Source organism: Pantherophis guttatus, chromosome 4 (assembly GCF_059756535.1).
Source record: "Pantherophis guttatus breed Tessera chromosome 4, ASM5975653v1, whole genome shotgun sequence".
Lineage (NCBI taxonomy): Eukaryota > Metazoa > Chordata > Lepidosauria > Squamata > Colubridae > Pantherophis > Pantherophis guttatus.
In genome coordinates this window covers 96,799,606-96,814,223 of record NC_142066.1, presented here as the reverse complement: position 1 = coordinate 96,814,223, position 14,618 = coordinate 96,799,606, and the positions used below count along the sequence as shown (strand labels likewise).

General features: G+C 35.9%; 1 protein-coding gene across 2 annotated transcripts in view; it reads left to right on the top strand.

Moving 5' to 3' along the window:
* DPPA2 (developmental pluripotency associated 2) overlaps positions 1-14,618 on the top strand; it is a 105,749-nt gene that overhangs the window by 67,446 nt on the left and 23,685 nt on the right. Inside the window, exon 6 of one of the 2 annotated variants that reach the window (XM_060685944.2) lies at positions 14,080-14,194. The exons of the other annotated variant lie outside the window; for it this stretch is intronic. Within the exon in view, the coding sequence (XP_060541927.1) occupies positions 14,080-14,107 (28 nt within the window). The 3' untranslated portion in view covers positions 14,108-14,194. Of the gene's footprint in view, positions 1-14,079; positions 14,195-14,618 lie in introns of those variants that run through there. 2 annotated transcript variants of the gene reach the window in all.

The following is a 14,618-nucleotide window of genomic DNA, read 5'->3' as shown; positions in this document are numbered from 1 at the left end:
AAAGACATTACAGAAGACACTATATGGAATATAAATATTAAGTCACTCGGGTGGTTTTTTATATACGAAAACATTTATTATTGATGGGGGCAGATGGTAATTGAAGATACTGAACATACTGTTGGAACTAGAATTTGATGTTACCCTAACATGGGTGATGGAATTAACAATCCAGCTGAAAGACATTACAGAAGATACCATATGGATTACAAGGTTAAAGTCATTTGAGGATTTTATCTATATATGGAAATATTTTTTAGTGGTGTGGGCAGAAGAACAAAGATATTGAAAATATTATGTATGGTAGACCTGCAGGAAAGTGGGTGGAGATAAGCTAGTTTACTGATTGTTTAGTTTAGGAAAAGGGATGTTATGTTATATTAATATACGTAAAAGACTAAGAAGCGGCTCGAAAACTTCAAAATCCCTAGGATTTTTGAAGAGAGATCGCAGGGCACAGGTTGAGCCCCTGCAACCCCCCCAGGGAATAGTTTCTGGGGAGGGAACAGGAGCGGCTCCCGTTTAACCTGCTGGAACTCCGGGCGGCGTGGGACAAGTCTGCTTTTGCAGAACAAGCCGGCTACAGGAAACTTCAAACTAAAAGGAAAGGAATCAGCCTTAATAAGCAGCATATTTTTATTTGAACCCTGAAACTCGGAATCGCAAGTATTAGAGTTTTTTTTGGCTTTCTAATCTGAGTGAAAAAATGCGGATGAGTGAAAGTGAACTGTAAAAACATGGCGCTTAGCCTCAGAGTTAATGAGCTGGCGAGTGTGGATTGCTGAACTCATCTTGCTTTGTCACAAAGTTTCTAAACTGTTACGAAGTTGCTTCGCTTGTAACAAGAGAAATAAGAGAGAAATTTCTCCTTTTTTAATATTGGACTTTGCTTTACTTTAGTTTTTATTTGATTAAATCTGGGGGACTTTTTCAGAAGTCTTTGTGGAGGTGGGAGAGGAAGAAGAACTTCCCTTTTTAGTAAAACCAGCCTATGTGGCAGGATGGCCTCAAAGAAGCAGGAAGCGAAGGCAACAGGAGGTGGATCTCCCACACATAAAACACAGCCTCCCCCTGCACAACAGACACAGACTCAGAAAAAAGATTTTGATGTGGGAGATTTAAAAGAATTTATTTCTAAAATTTTGGATGATAAATTTCAAAAATCTCAACAGGAGATAGATGATAAACTTCAAAAGTCACATCAGGAATTTATGCAGGAAATTAATGAAGTTAAAGATATGGTGAAACAGAATCAAAACAAGGTGACCAAAAAAATATCAGAAGTGGCGTCTGGCCTGGCAGAATTTATTATTAAAGTTGATTCTAAAGTTGAAGAATTTAAATCAGAAGTTAATGTTAAGATGAAAGATAATGATTATAAAATTGCTGATGTTGACAATAAAATGCAGAGAGTTGAAGACGAAATTGTGATGGTACAATTCAGGGCAATGGAGTTTGCAATACGGCTTCGAGGAATCCGAGAAGAGGATAGACAGGATTTGAGACAGGTTTGTTCTGAGCCTCTGGCTAAGATTTTAAAACTTAATTCTGATGTGGTTTTTCACAAAATAGATAAAATTTACAGAGTGAATTCTTGGGTGGCCAGACAAAGACAATTGCCCAGAGATGTGGTCATATATTTTACAGACAGAGAAATAAGAAATGACATCCTGCAAAAATCCTTTTACACCTCTGTGCAAGTCGGGGGCTCACAAATTGGAGTTTTTAAAGAATTACCTCCTAAAATGTTGAAAACTAGAAAAGACTTTGGCTTTCTTGTTAAAGAATTGCGAAATCAACAGATACCATTTCGGTGGGACGCCCCAGTTGGTATAATTTTGAGATACAAGGGAGAAAGATATCGTTTGAATACCGTGGAGAAGGCAGAGCACTTCTACACTACTACTCTTAAGGAAAGAACACCATCCCCACGAACATCTACAGCTTTGGAGATTAAGGAGAGTGATGAGAAGCAACCTCAACGAAAATTGCAAGAACAGTCTAAGCAGGAACCAGAGGAAATGCAAGGCGCAGAAGGAGGTTTTCTGGATGAGCCTCTGCTGGAATCTTCTCCAATCTTGGACCCGGTTCGGATGATCGAAGTTAAGGATCAACGTATAACTCGAGCTCAATCTAAGTTACTTAAACAAAAGCAACAACAACAACAGGAAAGACAAGACAAGAAGGGAGCTAAGACTACTATACAAGAGACTGGAGCCATGGGGGGAGCGACTCCAAAGATTTTGGATGATATTCGGTTATTCTGCTCTTTGCTCCAGAAAGATGAAGATGATGCTTAAGTGTTTATCTTGGAATGTGAATGGGTTGAATTCAGCACAGAAAAGGAAGAAATTATTTATATATTTGAAACAATTTAATAATAATTTGTCTACAAGAAACGTATATTACAGTTCAAGATGAAAAATACTTGATAAACTCCAAACTAGGAATACACTTTATATCTTCAACTTCGCCAAAAAAGAATGGTGTGGTTATCTATGTAAATAAGAAATTTACGGCTAAAGTTATAGAAACAGATGAAGATGGTAGGTTTGTAGCAATTGAATTACTTACAACATATGGCCAAATTCTTTTGATAGGAATTTATGCTCCCAACCAACAACAGGATTATTTCTATAAAATGTTACATACTAAAATACTACAATGGGACTATAGATCCATTTTAATCATGGGAGACTGGAATGGAGTAATAGACTCTAAATTAGACAAAAGGAGTTCAGCGAAATCTAGGATTAGGTTACCTCAGACCTTTTTTGATATGAAAGAAGATTTGGAACTAAAAGATATTTGGAGAATACATAACCCAAAAGAACTGGACTATACTTTTTTTTCGGATAGACATAGATCCTTCTCTAGGATTGATTTTATTTTGTTGTCAGATGATTTACTTGTCAAAACAAAAAGAACAAAGATTTTTCCAAGAACTTTGACTGACCATAGCCCAGTATGGATAGAAATTGAGATGGATAAGATTGAGAGACATTCTTGGAGATTAAATGAGAACTTGTTCAGATATGAAAAAAACATAACAGAACTTAAAAAGCACTTGAAAGAATTTTTTGAAATAAATTTGAATAAAGGTACCCCAATAGAAATTGTGTGGGATGCAAGTAAAGCTTATATGAGAGGGGTGCTTATCTACATGAACTCTAAACATAGAATGATTCGACAAAAGAAAAGAATTGGAAATAGAAATAAAGAATAAAGAACAGTTACTTATTAAAAATCCAACAGATGAAAGAATATGCGGTGCTATAAAACTTTTGAAAGATCAATTTCAAATGCTTATGGCGGAACAAGTTGCAACAAACATACAATATGCGAAGCACAATACATTTTGTAACGCTAATAAACCGAGCAGATGGTTGGCTTACACACTGAGGAAAAAACAGAGTATACGGACTATTGATAGTATTGATATTGGAGGGAAAGAAATTTTTCAACAAAAATTAATTAAAGAAGCTTTTGTGGACTATTATACCAAACTATATGCCAAAGAGGAGGTGCAGAATGGACTTATAGAAAAATATTTAAACGATAAAAGAGTTACAAAAATTACTGATCAACAAAAGGAAAGAATGAATTATCCTATAACAGAGGAGGAGATAATAGTAGCAATTAAACAGTTAAAAACAGCCAAAGCTCTTGGTACGGATGGTTTGACCGCAGTGTATTACAAAACTTTGCAAGCTGAAATGGTGGAACAACTTAGAGATTTATTTTGCAATATTCAACAAGGGGGTAAAATATCCCCATCATGGACAACAGCTTATATATCTTTGATACCAAAAGAACAAGTCGGTCCTAAAAAACCAGAGAATTACAGACCAATATCTCTTTTGAATACAGACTATAAAATTTATGCGAAAGTATTAGCCAACAGGTTGATGCCAGTAATCCAAAAGGTGATTCATGATGATCAAGCGGGATTTATCGAGGGCAGATACATGAAGGATAATGCAAGCCAAGTAATAGATTTATTGGAATATCTTGAGAAGAATAAACAGATTCCTGCAGTGCTGGTCTTTTTGGATGCAGAGAAGGCCTTTGATAGAGTGGATTGGAATTTTCTACTAAAGACTTTTAAAAAGATGGACTTTGGGGATCAATTTATACAGGCGATTTCAGCAATTTACCAAGAGCAAAAGGCACAGATCATTATTAATGGAAGTTTGACAACAGAGTTCAAAATTGAAAAAGGAACAAGACAGGGATGTCCGCTGTTCCCACTTTTATTTATTTTAACACTAGAAGTCTTGCTAAATACAATACGGGACTCTAATATCCTGAAAGGTATAAAGATTAGGCAAGAGGATTACAGAATAAAGGCATTTGCAGATGATCTGGTTGTTACCCTATCACAGCCAATGGAATCAATAATCCTGATGAAGGACATTATACAAGACTATGGTAAAGTTTCAGGTTTTAGACTGAATCCAAAAAAGACTAAAATGATAGCTAAAAACATGACACAAGATCGTAAACATGAGCTTGAAAGGAGGGCAGGTTTTGAGATTGTACCAAAGGTAAAATATCTAGGAGTTCAGGTTGCAGAATCAAACATGAAATTGTTTCAAAATAATTATGAGGTGTTGTGGCGAGAGGTGCAGAAAGACATGGAGACTTGGAAAAAACTGCAGCTGTCTCTACTTGGAAGAATAGCAGCAGTTAAGATGAACATTTTGCCAAGATTTCTTTTTTTGTTTCAAATGATTCCGGTGCTTAAAAGTGATAAACAATTGAAAGTTTGGCAAACTGGAGTGAATAAATTCGTCTGGAACGAGAAAAAGCCGAGAGTGAAATTGAAAATTATGCAAGATGTTCCAGAAAGAGGAGGTCTTAAACTTCCAAACCTACAGTTATATTATGATGCAGCAGCTTTAACTTTAACAAGTGATTGGTTTGGAAGGAAAAAGGCTGGAATATTAAATGCAGAAAGTTTTGATCTTGAATTTGGATGGCATGCCTACTTATTTTATGATGACAAAGTTGATAAAGTATTTAAAAGCCATATACTTAGAGACTCTTTGATGAGAGTTTGGAAGAAGCACCGATTCAAATGGGATTATAAAATACCGCTATGGCTGGATCTTGGTCATATTTTGTGGAATACAAATATAATGTCACTCGGGGGGGTTTTATACAAAGAGGTTCTTTTTACAGATGCGGGCAGATGGCAGCTGAAGACATTGCAGACACTGTTGGACGAAGGGATTAATCTAACTTGGTTACAATATAATCAATTACAATTGAGATGGAAAGAGGACCAAAAAACTGGTATTATGTTGCACGAGGAAGAATTGGTTAGACATATAAGAGAGAAAGGTCCAATGCATATCAAAAGGCTTTATAATGTTTTGTTAGAAAGGGATTCAGAAACTGAATTAGTTAAAGATTGTATGATTAAGTGGGCACAAAATTTTGAAGAACAAGTGATGTTGGAAACATGGGAAAAAATTTGGGTTCAGAATGTTAAATTTACTCAGTCGCAGAATTTGAGGGAAAATTTCTATAAAATGTTTTATAGATGGCATTTAGATCCCAAAAAGTTGTCATGTATGTACCCTAATGTTCAGCCAAAATGTTGGAGATGTGAATGTTTGGATGCTACGTATTATCATGTTTGGTGGACCTGTAGGAAAGTTAAGGCTTTTTGGATAAAAATCTGGTGGGTCATGCAGAATGTTTTGAAGAAAAAAATTCAATTCTCCCCACAATTGTTTTTATTGGGTATAGTTAAGGGTTTTACATTGGGTGAAACAAAACTGATATTGTATATGATAACAGCAGCAAGATTGTTGATAGGTAAATATTGGAAAAATGAAGCTTTGCCCACTATTGAGGAATGGACTTTGAAGATGGCCAGTTTTGCAGAGATGGCGAAGATTTCAGCATACTTAAAAGATTGTTCACAAGAGACTTATGAATGGGAATGGAAAAAGTGGGTAGAATATGTTCAGAACAAATATCAAACTAGAAAATATCAAATAGCTTTTATTTGAAAATAATGTATTAGAAATATTTTAATGTAATGAGGGTAAATAGAAAAATTATAAAGGGGAGGGAGGGGTTCAAGTTTTTATACAAGTTTTATATTAAGGGTTTTTTTATTTTTTTTACTAGATATGAATATAATATAGGGAAGTCTGGGGGGAGGGGAGGGTTAGGGAGGGTTAGGGAGGTTGGGAAGTTTGGGGTGGGTGGTGGGGGGGGAAAGGGGTGAAAATGTAATTGTAAAACTTTTGCAATAAAAAAAAATATACGTAAAAGATTTTTTTTTTATTGAAAAGTTTTATGAAAAATACAAACATTTTCACCCCCCACCCTTCCCCCCTCAACCCCCCCTCCCCTTCCCACCCTCCCTTCCCCTCCCTCCCCCCACCCCCTTCCCTAGACTTCCCAGAACGAGCACAGGGTATAGCATTCACAAACCAAGAACTAAAATGTGCTAACAAATTATTACATTTCATATTCTCCCTAGGTCCTTAACTCCTTATAACTCAGAAAAAACAAACATAAACTACTTAATATTATTTCATTCATAAGCTATATGAATCTTCTTATTCGGATACTTCTTCTGTATGTAATCAATCCATTTTCTCCATTCCGATATATATCTCTCATTTGAATGGTCTTTAAGGTATGATGAAATTTTTGCCATTTCCGCCAAATGCACAACTTTTAATGTCCATTCCTCAATAGTAGGTGGATCTTCCTTCTTCCAGTACTGTGCCACCAGTAATCTGGCAGCTGTTATTAAGTTCAAAACCAGGTTAGTCTCTATTACAGTACAATCCGTAACTATTCCCAACAGAAAAAACTGTGGTGTAAATTTAATTTTTTTCTTCAAAATATTTTGAATAATCCACCATATTTTTATCCAAAAAGCCTTAATCTTTTTACATGTCCACCATATATGAAAATATGTAGCATCTTCACACTCACATCGCCAACACTTGGGTTGTAAATTTGGATACATACAAGCTAGTTTTTTTGGGTCTAAATGCCATCTATAAAACATTTTGTAAAAATTCTCCCTTAAATTTTGTGCTTGTGTAAATCTTACATTTCTAACCCATATCTTTTCCCATGTTTCCATCATTATTGGTTCACCTACATTTTGTGCCCATTTTATCATACAACCCTTGACTAAGTCTGTTTCTGAATCTATTTCCAATAATGCATTGTACTACCTTTTTATGTGCATTTGACCTTCATCTCTTATTTGCTTTATCAAATTCTCATCCTGCTGCAAAATACCAATTTTTTGATCTTCTCTCCATCTGGCCAGCAGCTGTCCATATTGAAACCAAGTCTTAACAATCCCTTCTTCTTTTAATTGTTCCATGGATTTTAACTGTAGTCTGACTCCTTCCTTATAAAGGAGTTCCTTATATGTAATCTTATCTTGCTTTTGCTCTAAATTTATGTTCTCTACCGCGTGTCTGGGTACTGTCCATATTGGTAACCTATAATTTAGTTTATATTTATACTTTTTCCAGACACGCAATAGAGCATTTCTTAATATATGACTTTTAAAAGTCTTATCTACTTTCTTATCATACACTAAGTAAGCATGCCAGCCATAAACCAAACCATATCCTTCAATATTCAATATCTTTTCCTCCGTTAAGTTTATCCAATCTGTGATTGCTGAGAGGGCAGTAGCTTCATAATACAATCTTAAATTGGGCATCTTAAGACCACCTCTTTCTCTAGTATCTTGCAATATCTTTTGTTTGACTCGTGGTTTCTTCCCTGCCCACACAAACTTATTTATGCCCTTCTGCCATTCCTTCAAATTCTCATCTTTTTAAAGTATTGGTATCATTTGAAAAAGAAATAGAAATTTTGGTAAAATATTCATTTTTACAGCAGCTATCCTTCCCAGCAAAGACAGTTGTAGTTTTTTCCAGTTGTCCAACTCTTTCTGTATTTTGTGCCATAATGGTTCATAGTTATACAGATATAATTTCGTATTTGCAGTCATAATATAGACCCCCAGATATTTAACCTTCTTAACTACTTCAAATCCTGTTAACCTTTCTATCTCTTCTTTTTGGCTCCTAACCATATTTTTAGCTATTATTTTTGTTTTAGCTGCATTTATTTTAAAACCAGATACTTGTCCGTATAAGCAGGTTATATCCATCAAGGCTGTAATCGATTGTACCGGTTGGGTTAAGGTAACAACCAGGTCATCCGCAAATGCTCGTACCTTGTATTCATGCTGTCTAATTTTAATTCCCTTAATTGTATTCATCTCGCGTATCTTGTTTAATAAAATTTCCAGCGTCAAAATAAACAATAACGGGCTCAAGGGACAGCCTTGCCTTGTTCCTTTTTCTATATTAAAAACATCTGTTAAACCACCATTAACTATTATTTGCACTGTTTGTTTTTGATATATTGCCTTAATAGATTGTACAAATTGTTCTCCAAATTGCATCCTTTCTATTAGTTTAAGTAAAAATTGCCAATTCAATCTATCAAAGGCTTTCTCAGCATCCAAGAACACAAGCACTGCGGGGACCTGGTTGTTCCTTCCCAAATACTCTAATAAGTTAACAATTTGCCTTACATTACCCTTCATTTGTCTACCATTTATAAAACCAGTTTGATCATGGTGAATCATTTGCTGCATGACTGTCATTAATCTATTTGCCAAAATTTTTGCAAATATCTTATAGTCTGTATTTAATAATGAAATTGGCCTATAATTTTTAGGATCTGTATCGTCATGCCCTTCTTTTGGGATCAACGAAATAAATGCTGTCTTCCAAGTTGGAGGTACCTCTCCTCCCTGTTGTATATTGTTTATTTTATTTATTTTTATTTAATTTGATTTATATGCCGCCCTTCTCCGGAGACTCAGGGCGGCTTACAGTGCGTTAAGCAATAAGCAATAGCCTTCATACTTTTGTATATTTATACAAAGTCAGCTTATTGCCCCCACAAACTGGGTCCTCATTTCACCTACCTTAGAAAGGATGGAAGGCTGAGTCAACCTTGAGCCTTGGAGAGATTCGAACCAGCAGTAAATTGCAGGCAGCTGTGTTAATAACAGGGTGCTTTAAACCACTGTAGTACCAAGGCTCTATATTGTTAAATAATTCTTTCAGCGGTTCTATCATTTCCTCCTGTAAGGTTTTATAGTAAATAGCCGTCAAACCGTCCGTCCCAGGAGCTTTACCCACTTTCAACTGCTTAATTGCTAACGCAATTTCCTCAGAAGTTATCGATTGATTTAAACTATCCCTCTGCTCATTTGAAATTGTATAAATATTCTCTTTCTGCAAATATCTATCTATATCTATAACTTTAATTTTATCACCAGTATACAGCCTCGAATAAAACTCTAAAAAAGATTTTTTAATCAATTGTTGCTCATAAACCTCTTTACCCTTATATTTTATTCTCTCTATTGTCCTTGATTTTTGCTTTTTCCTTAACAAATATGCTAACCACCTGCCTGGTTTATTGGCATTGTAAAAAGTATTATGTTTTGCATATCTTAAATTAGTTGCCACTTGATCTGCTATTAACATATTAAATTGACCTTTCAATAAATTGATTGCCTCTTTAATTTTCTTATCTGTTGGATTAGCTACTAAAGCCCGTTCCTGTTTACTAATCTCATCTTCTAATTCTTTTCTTTTTGTCCCCTGTTTCTTTCTATATTTATTATTCAAATATATCAAAATTCCTCGCATATATGCCTTACTTGCATCCCATACCATTTCCATCGATGTGCCCTTTTGCATATTCATAACAAAAAATTCTTTCATAAATTTTTTACACTCTTTTACATTTTCTTCATACCTAAACAAATTATCATTTAACTTCCAGGACCTCCTAGGCCCTTTCTCATACTCCAATTCCAGCCAAACTGGACTATGGTCTGTCAATGTTCTTGAGCAAATCTTCGTATTTTTCACCCTGGATAAAAGATCGCTAGTAATTAATATAAAATCAATCCTTGAAAAGGATTGATGTCTATCTGAAAAAAAAGTAAAATCTTTTTCTTCCAGGTTTCTTTCACGCCAGATATCTCTAACTCCCAGTCATCCATCATTTCCCAAAACGCTTTGGGCAATTTTGCTCTTGTTGACACATTTTGTTTAGGTCCCATCTTGTCTTTTTTAAGATCCAAAACACCATTCCAGTCGCCTAACAGGATACAAGTTTTATATGCCCAGTGTGTCAATTTTGAATGTAGTAAATTATAAAAGTTTTCTTGTTGTTGATTCGGGGCATAAACTCTGATTACAAGTATTTTTTCTCCTTTTACTAAAAGTTCTATCGCTAAAAATCTGCCTTGATCGTCTGCTTCAATTAATTTAGCAACTAAGTCTCTTTTCAAATATATAACTATACCATTTTTCTTTTCTGGTGCTGCTGCTACGTAAGATGTACCAAGTCTTGCATTAATCAGATACTTTTGATCTTGTATTCTTATATGAGTCTCTTGTAAACAAATTACTTCATTCTTAAATTGCTTAAGATAGTGAAATATTTTTCTTCTTTTCTGTGGAGAATTCAAGCCATTAACGTTCCAAGTCAAAAATCTAGTTCCCATCTCTGGGCTTTTGGAGCCTCTGAAGCAAGTCCTGATGCTCTGATCTCATTTGAGTTTTAGGTCTTGCTCCCCCCACTGCTCCTGTTCTAGTAGTATCTTGAATCATTTCTTGAGTTGCCATCTGGGATTGTTGCTGTCTTAATTCTTCCTTGAGTCTAGCTGTCACCGATCTGGTCTGTCTTTGATCCTTTGGTAACTGCGAGAAATCAATCAGCGCCAACTCTTGAGTAGCCATTTGAATTTGTATTTCTTCTTGATCAGCCAAAGCTCCCCCTTGAACTACTGTCAAGAGCTCTTCTGTCTCAGCTTCCATTACTTCTTTCTTTCTTTTGCCTTCTGGTGATTTAGTTGATTTGGGTGTGCCAGCCTTTAATACATTAGTATGAAAATCTCTTGCTTTCCAAATTGTGTTAAGCTGATATCTCTCTCCTGAATAAGTCACCACTAGTCCAGTTGGCACCTCCCATCTGTACTGTATCTGACGTTTTCTCAGTTCATCCACCAGAAAGGCATACTCCCTTCTAGCTCTCAAGATCTTAGGGGGGATTTCTTTCATTGTCATTACTTCCTGGCCTTCCACCCGAAGCTTGTTTTTAAAAGTAGCCTGTAAAATTTCGTTGCGAACTCTCCTTGTAGTAAAATATATCACAATGTCTCTTGGTAGATGTTTCTGTCTAGCAATCCAGGAGTTAACACAGTACAGCTTGTCCATCTGCCAGCCCAGATCATTTTTAGACTCCCCCACCAGCGGTGCCAATGCCTCAGACATCATTTCTCTCAAATTCTCTTGTTTATTCTCCTTCACCCCTCTAAATCTTAAAGCAAATTCCATATCTCTGTATTGTACCATTATTACATCGTCTTCAGCCCTTTGAATTCTGTTTTGAGCTTCTCCTATTTTGCTATCCAAAATTTCAGAAGATTGTTTAATTTCCTCAACTCTGTCATCCACCATCTCAATATTGCTTGCCAGACACTTAAATGCCATTAATATATCATCCCTAATCCCCTGATTGCGAATTGCAATCTCATCTGACACAGCCTGTATCTTTTCATTAGTTTCCTTAATTTTTTCATCAATCACATCAACAATTTTATTTTGGGTGATTTGGAGAGCTTGTTGCAACATTTCCAACGTTAAAGTCTGTGGATCCACTGGAGGAGCAGAAACTTGTGATCTAGGAATATGAGCTGGGGAGCTACCAGCACTCCCAGTTCCTTTAGTAGGAACAGTTTTTACAGACTTTGAGGCCATTTCCAGTTTGAAATTAGTCTTTATATTTAATCAGAGTCAAAAAGAAGAGTTCCTCAAAAGATTTCCCAATGTTAATTAACGTTTAAAATCCTCCTTCTGTCAGCACAAAAGCTTTTTTTTTTCCCCCAAGCGAAGGGCTGCCAGCAAAACGAAACTTTTCCTGTAACTTTCCATTTCCCCCGCCCTTTCAAGCTTCAATCGCCATATTGTTGCAAAGTACTAAGTGATTACTTCCGAAGGAGGCTCTAGGCATTGGAGTTAGGTAAAAAATACTTGCAGTCTGATTTCTCTTTGCTCGTTCCGCCTGCTGTTAGTTCAAGATGTTAATTCCCTCATTTCCATTCAGCAAGATTGGTCGCGGCTTCTAATTCCGCTAATTAGCTAATTAGCGGAGACGTCCCTGGTCTGGAGCGGCTTGACAGGCTTTTAGGGAACGCGCGCCCTTCGCGCCCCAGGATTTTTCCTAGGGCGTTCGGGGGGGTTCTACCTCCACCTGCCTGCTCTTCTCTCTCCCCTTTGCCCGGGGGGAGAATTTCAAGCCTCCAGACAGCATTTGTCGGCTGTTCTGGGGCTTTAACGGAGCCAGGGAGCAGACGCTCTCAAAAGAACGTCTTTCAAAGCTCGCGGAGCCAGCGGAAGTCCGTAAAAGATTTGAATTAAGAGATATATGTATGGGGGAGGAGGAAATGGATAGATTATGAGTTGAAATTGCCAAATTAGGATTTATTATATAATTTTATAGTTGAATGTTGCTTTGAAATGTATAGTATAAGGGGGATATAATAATATTGTTAGAAAGAAAGGGTCAGCATATGGGGGGTGGAGTAAAAAGGATGGTAAAGTATTATATAATCTGTTATTAATTTGGGTTTTATTCTGGAGAAGCCACGGGGGGAGGGGAGGGGGAGGGGGGTTAGGGAGGAGGGGGGGGAAAGGGGGAAAAATCTGTATTTGAAAAACTTTTTCAATAATAAAAAAAAAAGCCCGATTGGGCTTATTATCAGGGGATGTCTTATTTTGGGGGAAACAGGGTAATAACCAGCATGTGTTTGTTAAAAACAGATCATGCCAAACCAATCGTATTTCCTTCTTTGATAAAGTGACTAAATTAGTAGACCAGCAAAATGCTGTGAATATACCATATTTTCCCCAAAATAAGACTCTGTCTTGTATTTTTTTGAACCCTGAAATAAGTGCTTGGCCTTATTGCCATATGCTCAAAAGCCCAATTGGGCTTATTATCAGGGGATGTCTTATTTTTGGGGAAACAGGGTAACAATAATAACAGCAACAACAATAACAACCCCCACCACCACAACAATAATAATAGATCTGTGAACATCTAGAAATAAATAAAGTTATAACTAATAACCAGCATGTCTTTGTTAGAAACAGATCATGCCAAACCAATCATATTTCCTTCTATGATAAAGTGACTAAATTAGTAGACCAGCAAAATGCTGTGAATATACCATATTTTCCCCAAAATAAGACTCTGTCTTGTATTTTTTTGAACCCTGAAATAAGCGCTTGGCCTTATTGCCATGTGCTCAAAAGCCCAATTGGGCTTATTATCAGGAGATGTCTTATTTTGGGGGAAACAGGGTAGTATACTTAGATTTCAGTAAGGCATTCAACAAAGTAGATCACAACCTACTTCTTGGTAAGCTAGAAAAATGTGGAATAGACAATATCACCACCAGATAGCTTTTTAGCTGACTCTCACTTTCCCTCATCTATCCAGAACAAAACACAAAAAAAGGATGGTTTTACAAAGCAATAAAAAATAGAGGAATGGAGGGGGCACAGAAGCAATCTAGAATTAAGGAGAAACTTCCTAACAGTGAGGACAATTAACCAGTGGAACAACTTGCTTCCAGAAATCATGGATGTTCCATCACTGGATGTTTTTAAGAAGAGTCTAGACAGTCACTTATCTGAAATAATATAGGTTCTCCTGCTTGAGCAGGGGGTTGGCCTAGAAGACCCCCAAGGTCCCCTCTAGCTCATTCATTCATGTTATTCTAGATAAAATTGATTTTCCAGTGTTGCACTGTTGTTTAATAAAGAACAATACACTCTGAACAGATGCTGTGATTCTTGCTTAATTGCTATTCTTTGGCAAATCTGTTTCTGTCTGCCCTTGTATGTAGCTGCAAGGCAATGCATAACACTATTAAATTTGTGTTTGATTCAATTGTTATTGTTTTTTTGTTGTTGTTAGATTTAATGTGGATGAAACTAAGTTTTGATGAGAATTTCACCTACCGCTTTCCATGGGAGGAGTATCTGGACCTTCAGACTTAAATGCTATTTAAGTGGTAACTTTAATGTTCTGATTTCTTTCTTTTTTTGTAATAAATTTTTATTTTATTTTATAGCATACAAAAATTCCAATTTCAATTGAACAGTTGTCATTTTAGAAAATAATAATCACAGTGTTTACAACAATATTCATTACATTAATATCAATTTTATTAATATTAATAACAGTAATAATCATACTATTTGTTTAACCAAGAAGGTATCTTCCTTATATCACTGATCCTTTCATATATTTCCCTGTTTCTAGCTCCTGTTTTTGTCAAGCCCTTCATAAAATAAGTCCCAAGTCAAAAAATATTCAGTTTCTTTCTTTTCCTCAATTGTAAGTGTTAACTTATCCATTTCCACACATTCTAATATTTTTCTAATCACATCTTCATCTGTTGGGATCTCTTCATTTTTCCATTTTTGTGCAAATGCATTTAAAATCAGATATAC